Raw genomic sequence first — 13,962 nt, 5'->3', positions numbered from 1 at the left:
CTAAAATGTTGTGCGTAATAATTGTCATGCAATGGAGAGGTGAGTGCGGCTTCTCCAGCTATATTTAACTGTACCTTCCAAGGTATCCATCCCTCCCACACCTGTCACCTGCGTCTCAGTCTGGGTCTCCTGCATTTGCTCCTCCAAGGCAGTTAAGGCTCCTCTTCAGAGGGAACACCACCGGTAGCTTGCACAGGCTTCATTTGTGGCAAGCGTTTTGGTTCACCTCCTCATATCACACTAGCACTTTTTTACCCCCGATAAATTGTGCTTCTGGTACCCAACTGCATTCACTTTATTTGGTATGTCGTCCCAGAGTGGCTTTTTACACACTGGTAAAACATCTCTTCTTTGCAGCAGAGAGCTCTTTGAGGTCTCCGGCACCAACACTTCCAGCATCACTGGAGAGAAATGTATCTTCTTTTCCATCATTAATTGCAGCGGGGTATTGCGCACATTGTTTGGCCCTTATATTTGTGTAGTCGCAATTCTAATACAATTCTAATTAATTATCTGCACCTCTGCTCATTTGTGTGCCCTACTTTAAGTAAATACCTTGCACTGGTGGGACCAATTGCACTTGCAATTGCTTCTGCGCTGCCCCTGGAACTGTGACATGTTAGTAGATCCAGGCCCTACTGTGTTGTAATGTCAGTGTGTTTCTGGTGGGAAAAGCCTTTCTATGTGACCCGTACATCGGATTCATCTGCTCTTGGTGTCAAAATGTATTCTGTAAATAGTTTTTTCTCTTTTTCAAGGTGTGCTTGGAACCCTACAATTGCTGCTTGCAGCTATATTTCTCAAATTAATTTTGATAGCATAGTATAATGGCTGTAGAAAAATTAGACCATCGTGGGGAAAAAATATTTGTTGTTTTCCATGTGTTTATTGTATGTCGCCCTGGGTACGATTTGACGCAAAATATATTGGGCCTCACTCTAGTTGTTAGGCAAAAATAGACAAGCACAGAGGCTGTACAGTTCACGGCGCCTAGCTACAGTAGGTATGCAGCATCAACTTGCTGTATAAGTTACTACAGTCCTGGAATAATCAGGATAACCACATCATTCACCAATGTATTGTCAAGAAGAATAGATCCACTCTACTATATTGCCACACTCCATTATGTCAGCTGTCTTTCAGTATCATAGCAGCGTCTTAGCCAAAATAATTTGTTAGCATTACCCAAACTTAATAAATTCCGCATCTGTTAGGCAAAACTGCTTTGATAGCTCAATCTACTAAACTAAAATATTCTGCTAAAATATTCACCAGATAGCCACCACAGTTACAAGCACATATTGTGATACAAAAACTGGATGAGTGAGCATCACTTAATACGCAGTGAGAGAGCACCATTTTGTTAGCATTGGGCAAACTTGATAGAATCCACAGCTATTGTGCAAAAAACAGCTTTGCTAGCTCAATGTAGTTGTCAAATATTCACCAGCAATTTATTTATTTTTTGTTACACATAGATTAGCCACTGCAGTTGCAAAGCTACACCTAACACTGAGTGAGCGAGCATCCCTCAATATGAGGTGAGAGACCGCTGTTTCACTGACGGATAGACTGGCTGACCTGAATTTGGCTCCTGATGTACACATCTTGTGCTGTGGGAAAAATAACTTGCCTCCTTACACAAGTTTATTCCAGTTCCATTATTCAGTTCACATTATGCCAGTATCACATCATGACTTCTCTCTGCTGTCTGCAAGGAGTGGGTGCTAGTCTCTTTGCAACAGCTGACATAATATTAACAATACAGCTGACAATATTAACACTAAGGGACTCAAGGGGTCGCCAAAGTCATCAAGTTTCAAATTCTACTGGTAGTAGCTTTAATATGGAACTCACTTCATGATTATCTACATGTTATGATCTTAACTATTAGTCTTAATAATTGATCTTTTATAGAATTGAGAAAACATTAATGCATACAGTACACAAAGGCAGTTTGCATTACTTCTCTTCTATTGCGGTCAACAGGACATTGAGCTTTGATAAGTTGTCCTTTGAAATTACAATTCATGTATTAGGGCAATATCACAACAAATCTTAAAACCTTCATTTGCTTTTAAATTACCCCCATTTGTTTTCAGTTTAGCATTTGTTGTGGTTTTAATGAGGAGTGTAATCAGACTGATTCCCACATTGTGCATAACAGGAGATACCATTTGGAATAATGACACTACCCTGAAAATGAGCCATGTGCACTGTGCAAAATTGTACGATTACTTCCCCTTCCATTTCAACCACATTATGTTGATTTTGCAGAAATGGATGCCTATTTTCACCTTTGGGTGGAAAAAAATACCTGAGTGGAAAAAATAAAATAATGCAATCATTCATTTCTTCAATAACAACATGTTATGTTCTGGTTTCTGGTTGCATATTTTCTGCTGAGGCACTGTTTGTGCTCAAGTGAAAGCTATTAAGAAAATATTGCCATGCCAAGATGCTGTTTCATACAAGAAGGAAAAATCTATTTAGTTCTTTTCCAATCCAATGGCTTGTAGTGTAGGGATTTATTTTCCTGGCCTGGACTGAAGAGAAAGGCTTTACAGTTAGCTGTCAGAGCTTCAATTCTATGAGATCCCATGGGTGAGATATGGTTGGGCTAGGAGTCTAAAAAAGTATAAATACCTTGTCAGTGGTAAGAGTGAAGAGGTACCTGTAGCTAACAGGTCTGAATAGACCTCAACATTACCAATGCAAGCACTTCCGTTAGTATATTAGAGGCAATTACTTATTACTAGGAATGCTGCAAAGTTGGGTACACACATCACAAGCAAACACAAATGGAAACACACATGCACGCACATGCACACACAGTTACACACAGAGGGGAACAAATGCTGTGTTAAATAAACCAAGACACCACAAGACAGCAGGCATCAATCACTGTTATATTCTGTCACATCATGAGTGGCCCTCCACAGAAAAACAACTCAAAGTCAAACACAGGTAAACTTTTAAACACCCCCATTAAAACAAAACAAAATAAACAAAAAAAAACCTGCTTATAATACACATCAAAGATCTGTCATTATAGTCTAGGAAAGGCAGCCACCCTTACAACACCACTTTTCATCGTGGTAACTTTTAGCCCCATCTGTGTTATTATATCTGTAGGGAAATACCTTATTCTAAATTCCCATTCAAACTTTTAAGTATGCCATTCATCATGTCTTACTGTTGTGTGACATGCATTGACAGCAACACTGGCTCCCACATAATGCTCCTCAATTTTTCATTCATTTTTATCATTGCAATCCTTATTTTAAACACAAATATTATACATTCAAGCACAGTTCCATGAAAAATTATTCTTATTATTCACCCCATGTTTGACTTTTCTGCACATTTTTCAGATTTTATTTTATTTTATCTGACAGACCCCAGAGAGTCTTTGCCAATGGCACTCTATCAGACACACAGCTGCACAGGCTCACCACAAGGGTGTGTTCTATCCCCCCTCCTGTTCATTCACCACACCAATGACTGTCAGAGCACCCATCCCAACCGCCACCTTGTCAAATTCGCCGATGACACCATCCTCTCTCACTGCTTTCACAGTCTGAGCTGGTGAGGAGGTGGACGTTGTTGACCAGTACAAAAATCTTGGTACCATCTTTGATAACACCCTGAAGTTTGAACCAAACACAGAATCCATAATCAAAAAGTCACACCAACATCAAGACTTCCTCAGGAAACTGAAATCATTCAGCGTCCAAAAAAACATCCTCCAAACCTTCTACAGTTCCTTCATTGAAAGTATTCTGTGTTTCTCCTTCATCTGCTGGTTCCTATCCCTCACTGTCAAATACAGAAACCACCTCCAAACCATAGTAAACACCTGCTCAAAAATAACTGGAGTGCCCCTCAAAAGCCTCTTTCTATGAACAGCAGGAAGGCCCAAGACATCATGGGCCAACTGCACTTGGCCCATGGCCCAACATTGCACTTCCTCTATCTATATCTGTGTCTCTAACTGTGTCTGTGCTATGTTGTGTTTTAATGCCCAAAATCAAATTGTCCTTGGGGATTAATAAAGTTGCATTGTATTGTATTGTATCGTATTGTATCAGGTCTTTTATGGGTTGTTGTAGTTTATAGAGTGTTTATTGTTTGGTGTGTTTTCACTATATGGAAAAGTATTGAAGCTGCACATTTCAGGAGGTTTTTTGTTTCCAATTTCTTCATTGACTTCCAAAATGCAGAAATTCAAACGGGTTGATTACTGTTTCATGGCACTGTATATCCAATTCAATAGAGCTTTTTTTAAAAAGTACTTAATGTTTTACTAAAACCCTTGTCTTTATCTCTATTCCAGGTCTTCAGGTCATTTTTCCAGAGTACCTGCAGGAGAAGTTTGTCCACTCAGCTCTGAGCTACATTATGTGCAATGGTGAGGGCGAGTATGTGTGCCGTAACAACCAGTGCATCTGTCAGTGCGCAGAGGAGTATCCCCAATGCAACTGTCCCATCACTGATGTCCAGATCATGGAGAACACCTTGTTGGGGATGTCTGAGTCCTGGGCCACCTCTTATAAGGACTTTGAGAACTCTGGTAAGATGGAAATTCCTCCAACTATTATTTGCTAGGGCAATGATGTAAATAGTAGATTTTCTGTCAATGCATAATTGTATTTAAATTAAGCTGTGTATATTTTGGTTAATTTCACTATATAGGATAGGTAGTTTATTGTCCTCGAGAGGAAATTCTATTCACAAATCCCTGATATAGTCCGACACCTCAATTGTGATGTAGTACATATGATTTTAGATCACATGGGCCTAGCTCCGACAGTTTAGCTAAATCTAGCCCCAATATGTCCCATTTTCTCTTTCTGTCCTTGTATGTGGAAGATCATCATATCAATCTGCATGTCAAAATTTGACAGCTTAGTGTTTCCTTGCTCACTGCCAAACTTATACTTCATAGAAGATTACCTTTTCTGAATCGCTATGATCCATTCCTCCACTTTGTGATTTGGATAAAGCCTCAAGTGGTATTTTACAAGGAATGTATGTTTGTCAGTGATTAAGGAAACTTTCAAAACTTTTTGCAAAAACTTTGCAAAATGTTGGCATGTCGTTTGAAGTGATGTTCTCTACCACACAAAGAGAGAAAGGCATTTATGGGATCTAATGTAAATCAGCACAGCTCCAATATAGAGATGCACAAAATAGTACAACAAATAGGAAGGTAAACACGGTTCTTCTTATCATAGCTTGCATATGAATTTCAGGCTTTGAGAACCCTTAAGGCTATTCTCAGCTCCATTTTCAAATTGTACAACAGTAAACCACACAATGGTATAACCAAGCTTTAATTCAAATTGTTAGCCTGGCTTTTATGTGGGGTGTCGTCGTTATACAAGAATAACCTTCGGCAGAATACAACCTGAATAAAGCTTTGCATGTTCACTTCTCAGAGGCCAATCTGCAATAAAGTAGTTTATTCCATAATTCAAGGGCCCATTTGAACACCTTCTGTTTTAGAAGAGATAAAGGCAGAGCTGTTAATCGTAACGGTTCTCTACCTCTCTGCCAGAGCATGGCAGTGGTTTAAATGTTGTGCCGTCAGAACTCACCACTGCATGAACCCCAAAAATTAAGCTACCCATTCCTGATGGATGGGATGGATTCAGATAGAGCCACAAGTTCATACATGTCTCTCAAAAGTTGTTTGTAGGTAATGTGCATTTGTTTGTGTGTGTGTGCATGTGCGTGTGTGTCTGCAAAGCAATGTTTAATCCTACATCTGAAGAGATCTTCAAGCAAGACTCTATATACACTTGGCTCCATTTGATGACCAATATAGCATCCAGTCTGCCAAGACAGATAGACACATACACACACACACACACACACACACACACACACACACACACACACACACACAAATACACAGTGGGGAAGCCATCGCCTGCTGATTAAGTCAGAATATAGAAGTAAAAAAGCAGAGCTATTCCCGAAGGAAAGTGCCCAATAGCTACCTGGCACCATGCTTATATATTATTGATATGCTATAAAAGTGTCCAAATAAAACCTGCCAGCAACATATAAATATATTTATGTATCACAGAAGAAAGAAAGATTTAGTGTGAGTCACTGAAGGTCACTGACTGCAATACATTTATGAAGAGATCCTTTAAAATGAAACACCCAAACAAGAGGGTAAAGAAATGAATAGTTGAAAAATAATTGTAATAGTAATGAAAAGTAATAATAAGCATAAGACGTCAGATGTAATATACTTGATTCTTAACAAAATTACTGCAAAACTACCTGCCTTAATTACTGTTCCTGAACAGAGTTTTCTATATTAATAATAATAATAATGATGAAAATGATAATAATAATAATGATAATAAGAATAATAGTAATAATAAAGAAGAAGAAGAAGAATTGTATCGCACTTCTTAAAATCAAATTTACAAAGGAAAAGGAAAGACTATCATAACAATGCAAATTACCATATTGGACTCCCAACAAATTAGCAACTACCATTGCATAATGAGAGTAAATTGTAATTTAAATGCTGGTTTATTAAAATGGATTTTCAGTCGTGTCAAAAAGGTACAGTTTTCTAATCACATTTGTAAGGTGATTACTTTTTTCCGTCGTCCTAAACTGTCAAAGTCCAAAGATGTTTTTAGATCTAGGTTTCTGTACAGGGAGTTGGATGCCCCATAATATGAGTTTACGTGGCGCCATTCATTACTTTACAATTAATTCAATAATAATTCAAATTTTAAATCCATAAAATCTTAAAATCAATTCTAAATCCAACTGGAAACCCATATAAGGTGCCTAAAATTCCTTATGCATAATCTCTTCTCTTACATTTAATTAAAAGCCTAGCTGCTGTATTCAGAACTAGAGGCAGACAAGACAGGGCTTCAGAGCAAAATACAGAGGGCTCTATTTTCGTGACAGCGCATGTGTAGCAAAGTGTCATTTTCACCCGACGCACACAGGTTTTTTCTCGGCTGTGCCTGTTTGGTATTTTTGTGACTCGCCGTGAACTGCCCCTAAGTGGGAGGAGAAGTGCAGCAGTGCAGCGCAATTTTAGCATCAAGGGATTTGCGCTTGCATCGCCCACCTGCTTAGACCATGTCGAAAGCGCCTGGCGCAAGGCACAGTTGTGTTCTGTGCTATTTTTCTGGCTTTACCAAGCGATGTGTGCATGAACAGATCCTATTCAAAAGCTTACAAAAAAAAAAAAAAGATAATTTGCCACTCCCTGGGCACCATGACTTGTGTCGTGCGCCATTGATTGAACACAGATTTAATTTTAGAGATTTATCACAATGATTTAAATAATGATTGTATAACTCTGTTTGATTTCCAGAATTGAGAGCTGAATCAAAACCTCTAAAATATCATATTATCTAATTATATGTAGATTGCATAATTTTATATTAGCTTTTATCAAAGATAAGAGATCCTATATCCTAGAAATTAGAGAAACATTATCAATGTTTTATCATCAGTGTTTTGGAGATTAATAGCCTGTCTCTTTAAGAGAAAAAGTGATAATTCCCAAAATTCCACAAGACTACACTATAAGTTATTCACATGTATAGCAGCTATACTACTCAACGTCCAGTGACTCTGAGTTTCTGCAGGTAAGTGAGGGAGTGGCTTTGTTTTGACAATCAAGCTAGTAAGATTCATTGGAGTTCAATTATGTCTCTGTCAACATGAGGTAATTGAGATAATTAAAACAAATGAAATCACTATAGATAAAAGACGTACTGTTCAACAGTGCAACATTAATAAGACCCAACTTGACATTAGGAGTTAAATCTTGATTTAAATGATCAGGATTACAACTGAGCACCAATGCAGTTCGGTTGAAGCCAAAGGGATGACTAACATTGCCAGCTTTGTTTAGGTCAGCAGTTCAGAGGTCATATTGGATTATTGAAATGTTCAATTAAATGTTATTCTAAATGTACGGGGTACTAGCTTGATGGTCTAGTCATGCACCTGTGAGGATGTTTTGGAGTAGTGGATGCAATTCCTTAATTTCTGTGATGTTATGGATGACAAGCTTTGCATCTTTTGTATGCAACACTTCTTCTGCTACAACCACAGCAGAAGTCTCACTATGATGAGTAAAAGGGGTATCTATAGGGCCAGGTAGGTTGGGAAACAGTAGGTTTGATGAAATATTGATGATTCCATGTCTGGGATACAGAGCTTTAATCTCTGAATAGGGTTTGCTGGTTGACTTGAGATAGGAATCAGGACTCATACAAGAAACCTGGCATCTTTGGAAGCTGTGACTAGGAAGGGATCCCTGTTCGCTCTGAAATTTGGGTGGAGGGACCTGGAAACTATGGATCTGGGTGGAGGGACCTGGAAACTCTGGAACTGGTGTGAGGGAGTGACTTGACTTTTTCTGGAATTTTGGTGGAGGAATCTGACAACTCTGGATATAGGTCGGGGGAGGGACCTGGCATCTCTGGAAATAGGGTGGAGGAGGGACCCGACATCTCTGGAAATTGGGTGGAGGAATGTGGGAAGTCTGAATATGGGGAGGAGAAGTAATCTGGCTTCTTTGAAGAAAAGGAGGAAGGGAGCCCTGACATCTCTGGGAGGAGAGTGGAGGGACTTCCGGCATTTCTTAGTGGGGGGTGGAAAAAAGCCCTAATCACTCTGTGACGAATATGAAAAATGATGTTAATCTTCCCTGGAGAGGTCTGTAGAGGGGTCCTGGCTTGCAGGTCTCTCCATCTCTAGAAGAGGAGGATCAATTCTTATAAGAGTTGGAAGTGAAGAAGCTTTCTGTTCTCTCCGTGAAGATGACGATGATGTATGATCTTCTTGACCTCCACAACACTAACGTTGAGTTGTTTGGCAGCTTGCATTTTAAGCTTGGGGCTCTCATTGCCTTGGCAAGGAGTTAAGTGCCCTCTCAATTCAGATGCACATCATCATTGATATAATGAAGGGCATTAGGGATAAGTACACATTCTTTGCATAAATCAGTGTTTCCATCCATGGTAATATAAAGAGGAACATACAAACGTGGACCCTGAGTAGAGATGGTGATCTTTGCTTCAGGATGCTACTGAGCTGTCTCTAGCATGACTGCCAACGTCCTTCCGTTGACATTCATAGGCTTTAAATCGTTAGATCCATTGTTTATAATGATGTGTTTAGTTTCTCTCAATTTATCTTCAGAGATCATTTTTAAGGTACTGTGGTTTGTTTGACATCATATGTTCTTAATTGGCACACCAGGTAAAAGATCCTTAGCTTTTATGTATTTGCCATTGGAATCATGCAAAAAAAAAAAAAAAAAAATCTTCATGCCCATTGATGATGGGAATTGGAAGAGCTACTGTTTGAAATAGGGGTCCTGGGCTCCTCAAAGGTGGGCTGACGAGCAGAAGGGTGAGGTTTATCAGTGGTAGGGATAGAGGGACAAACATTGTCACTGGTTGCAGCAGCAAGCTCAAGAGCAAACCAAAGATATCCCATTATTGACTACAGAAAGCATTAGCGTTGATCTTTGAAGAGGATGGGACTGAATCCTGGGTCCTGCCTGGTTTCCTAATTTTTGAAAATATACTGTAGAAGGGGCAGTCTTCTCTGAAGTTCTAACCAAAACCTAAGTTTGTAGGGTCCTCCACAAAATATTCTAAAGCAGATTTTTTACTTTGGTCCATAGGTGTACTGTTGAAATGTAGGCTTATAGGCTAAAAAAAATACTAGTCCTATATCCATTTCTTTAGATGTAAATTAGTTCAGCAGTGTGGTATTGCTCTGCACTACAATAAACCAATATGATCTCACACAAATACGTGAAATGAACATGAACTCTGAAACTTCGATTTACATGCTGTGGACACGTATTATGGGAAAATAACGTTTCTCCACCACAAACTGGATTACATTCCCCCACAACGAATTGAAACATGTTCCTCCGCCACAAATTTAAATACGTTCCTCCGCCACAAATTGAATTATGCTCCAAAGGTTGGCTGACAGTTAAGTGTAGGCAAGTAAAACAACTTGGTTAAGGTTTGGGTTAAGGTTATGGTTAGGCAACTAAAACAACTTGGTTAAGGTTAGGGAAAGGGCTTGGTTATGGTTAAATAAGAAAAACGTGAACCCCGGTCGCCGGCATCCAAGGCAAACACATACGCCCGACCACACCACCCTTTCTGTCCACCGTGCTACTTCAATGTGACACTTCCTGTTTATATTCGTGTCTCCTTCACGTAACCATTTTGTGCTGGGTGATACGTAATTTTAACACTTTACGTTCCACCAACACGTAATTTGCTGTTAACAAGTCATGTTCATTTAATGTTTTTCTGTGAGATCAGGTTGCAATAAACACATAACATTTACAAATTTACCATAGGTATGATTTGTCAGAGAAGCAACACAAAAAAAACAAACACATTCAACATGTAACCTGCAAACAGAGTCTCCAGATTTCTGCTGCCTTCTGTTGCTTTAGCTTGGGATTCTATAGAGGATAGATGCTCAGGAACATTATAAAATAATAAATAGTTACACAGACAATATTTGTTTAATTTGCCTAAACATGTAATTCCACTATCTAAAATCCTAAAATCCTAAAATTGTTACATGATTTCATCTGAATTAAACAAATAACAGTGGAATTTTTAGACTTTCTCTAGAGAAACGTATATAACTTATATTTTCCGTGTATATTTTCCAACACTTTTCAGTGTTGATTAAAGGTGTAGATGAGATCCGTGATGAGGGAAAGATCTGCGATCTCCTTCACTACAGAAATCGGTTGCTACTCTTAAAATCTTGACTAAGCAGTAGTAGAATACAAAAATATCCAATGCTGTGTAGTCGATTTTTTGTTCAGCATAATTGCCAAATCTCTCAGGAACTCTTCTGGTTTAAGAGGGGTTGTGCTCAGCTGAACATTTTCAAATGGAGAAAGCAACATCTTTGCAACCTACCTCTATTCCACCCCCCCTTCTCCCTTACTCAATACCTCCCACATATTCAAATCTTTCAAACAATTCCACACTGGTATTCCTCTTTCACCTTTTCTTTACCTGTCTACCTCCATTCTTTTATGCCCTACATTTCTAACTCCTGCCCCTTACTCACCACCTTTATCTGTCACACCTCCACATTCTCTCTCCACTCCTTGTCTTTCTATTTTGCATCCTGCTCTCTCACTCCACCCTTCCCTGTCATCCAGATGAGTTCAAGTCCTTCCTGAAGAGGCTGCCCTCCACTCACTTCCTGCCCATCAGCAGTGTGCATCTCCTGTGGGGAAGCGACTGGGACCTGCAGGCCCGCTACAGGCTCCTTCAGAGTTCCCTGGAGATCCAGCGGCTCAAGATCCAGCGCACCGCCCGCAAGCTTTTTGGCCTCAGCATCCGTTGTCACCACAATCCCAACCACCAGATGCCTAGGGAGAGGTGGGTAGAAATACAGCATCGACGGTCATATTTCCACTGGCACCATGCAAATTGGACGTGGCTTTGCTGAGTGACGTAAACAAAGGGTGTTGTTTTTGGTGTAGATGATTTTGGTGTTGATGTTTTGGGTATGTGTAGTTAATTAGACACGGGAGAAAAGCATTGATACTGCAGATGTGAACTTTTATCCTAGAGTGTATTGACATTATGGAAGGAAATTTATCTTCTTAGATGATGTAGACGTTTTATTTTCATTGTTGCCTCTTGAAGCATGCACTGGAACAATGTCATCCATTATATATTTCAACTTTTGGTTCTGTTGTGTCTGTCCATCACGTCAACTTAGTGCTGAGGCTTGCACATGCCCAAAGCACCCTAGCTCACTCTTGTATTTCACATTGCAGTCTGAAGAAAAAAATGTAGCAGTGGGAGTTTTCTGGATAGGTCATTGCACACATCTGTCACCACCCACTGTATTTGCAGCCTGAGAGCCTTGCTACAGATGTGCTACGGTGCCAACACTGTCTGAAATGCTAGGAATTTCCCCATTGATTCTAATACATTTCAGAAAACACTATGCAAAGTATGCAACGTTCTCCACTGCCACATAAAATACCCCCAACATTATTCTGTGTCAGGGATGTCAACATATAAATGGAAACAGAATCTGTAAAATATTCATTTAAGTGGTCTGAAAATGAGCAGCTGTCAACTGTCACTAAGGGAAAAGGAGCACACCCACACGTGTATGTGAGAGTTGGCAAAGGTTCGTTCTGAAGTGTTATCAAAGAGCTGCAGTATGCACTTCCTGTTCCATGGAGTATGCATCAAGGGCGGCTGACGGCACTGGAAATAAAAGCAGGGTGTTTGTTTGCTTGCTTGTGTGAGACTGTGCTTTGCATCAGATGGAGTTATTTGTTTCCGTCACCTTCAAGCTGTGTGTGTGTGTGTGTGTGTGTGTGTGTGTGTGTGTGTGGACTTGTGTCGCATATAAGGCCTTAGTTCACACAGGGGTTGTAATCTAATCTTCCTAAAACTATATATTTTTAATTTGTTATTTTTCTGTTGTACAATAGGCCTATATTTAGCATTTTCTTTCAGCTTCATCAGAACCCATACTTACGTCCCTGTAGTGCATTTCTCATCGATATGAAGTGCTGTTTTATTAACATATCAGATTGGATTTATGAATACACCTAACCAGACTTAACCATGTCACCAACAACAATTTCCCACAATTAGTCATAAATTACTGTTAAAGTTCCCCGTATTTGCCTGTTTAGCATTTAATTTCTCATGACTCAACTTGCTCAGTGTTGCTCAAATCCTAAACAACAGCCAACTTTGCAGTTAATAGAAATTTCTGCAATACATTTAAGATATGCCATTTGATTGTCACTTTTATCCAAAGCACTTTACAGTACCATGTGTGCATTCACCTTTAGCATGGGTGGCCCCAATGGGAATTGAGCACATAATCTTGGCATTAGTGCCATGATCTACCCATTGAGCTGAGCTGCAGGACCATGCACTTTCCACCCAAGTCTGACATTGTCATCCAAATGTATTTAAGCAGTAATTACATGTCAGTATACATGCATATATTGAAAAAATTCAGCTGCCCTCCAAGAATTCAACTGACTAAATGACAAGAAACATAGAAGAGCCTCTAGCGGTGATGGTGGGATTCAAGCCAGTACAGCATCCAGAGATGAAACGTGTAAGCATCCAACTTTGTATCAAGATTACTGTCAGTATAGCCATATTAGGTCATTAAACCATCAGGCCCCCTGGCGTAGTCACCAGGATTTAACTTGCTACGTAACATAGAATGTAATAGCAAGTTAAAATGTGTAAATATTAAACTTTGTATTGGCTTTACTGTGGTTAGCTGTAAACTGTGTCTTTTTGCTCAAATGTGCTGCTGTTGAGCAAAATTTGATCGCATCTGTATGGAAATTGGTGTGTTTGTTCCACATAAAGGTTCAAACAGGATTATCAAGTTTCATAGCAATAGGTGAGTTACAAGCCATAATGTCAAAGGCCACGCCAACATGCCTCAATCTTTAGATTTTGTGTAAAACTTGCCCCTAGATCATGTATATAAAATTTCAATACATTATTTCAACCCGATTCAGAAATATACATTTTTGTTATTTGTGGCGCACCCTAATGGTTGATTTTATAATGGCTTTTCACACATGATTATTAGGAGGCACTGATACTGCAAGGAGACAATGAGAATTACTCTCTCCCGTCTCCGCTCAAGCTACCTCCTTCGCCTCCGCTTCCCTGCCTCATCCATCGGTGAAACAGGTTTTTTCCGCTCAGTGATGATGGGCGGGCCGTCAAGAATATCGGGATACAGCTGCACCCTCGAATCCTTGCGCCATGCTGAATGGCTAGACCAGGGTGTGTACCGGCCAGCAATGGGACCAGACCAGTCTTCGTTGCTCCCACCCTGGACAAAGTGTGGGAGAGTGTGCAGGAGTTGTCGCTGGAGCCGCTCCGCCTACTC

At 39.7% G+C, this 13,962-nt stretch overlaps 1 protein-coding gene across 2 annotated transcripts in view; it reads left to right on the top strand.

Moving 5' to 3' along the window:
* The window catches only part of brinp1 (bone morphogenetic protein/retinoic acid inducible neural-specific 1), a 140,852-nt gene that overhangs the window by 113,910 nt on the left and 12,980 nt on the right, over positions 1-13,962 (top strand). Inside the window, exons 5-6 of one of the 2 annotated variants that reach the window (XM_071902994.2) lie at positions 4,337-4,573; positions 11,222-11,444. In XM_071902994.2, the coding sequence (XP_071759095.1) occupies positions 4,337-4,573; positions 11,222-11,444 (460 nt within the window). Of the gene's footprint in view, positions 1-4,336; positions 4,574-11,221; positions 11,469-13,962 lie in introns of both variants that reach the window. The other variant, XM_071902993.2, reaches the window with a different exon arrangement.

The sequence above is a fragment of the Centroberyx gerrardi genome, chromosome 2 (assembly GCF_048128805.1).
Source record: "Centroberyx gerrardi isolate f3 chromosome 2, fCenGer3.hap1.cur.20231027, whole genome shotgun sequence".
Taxonomy (NCBI): domain Eukaryota; kingdom Metazoa; phylum Chordata; class Actinopteri; order Beryciformes; family Berycidae; genus Centroberyx; species Centroberyx gerrardi.
This window is presented reverse-complemented; position numbering and strand designations above follow the sequence as displayed.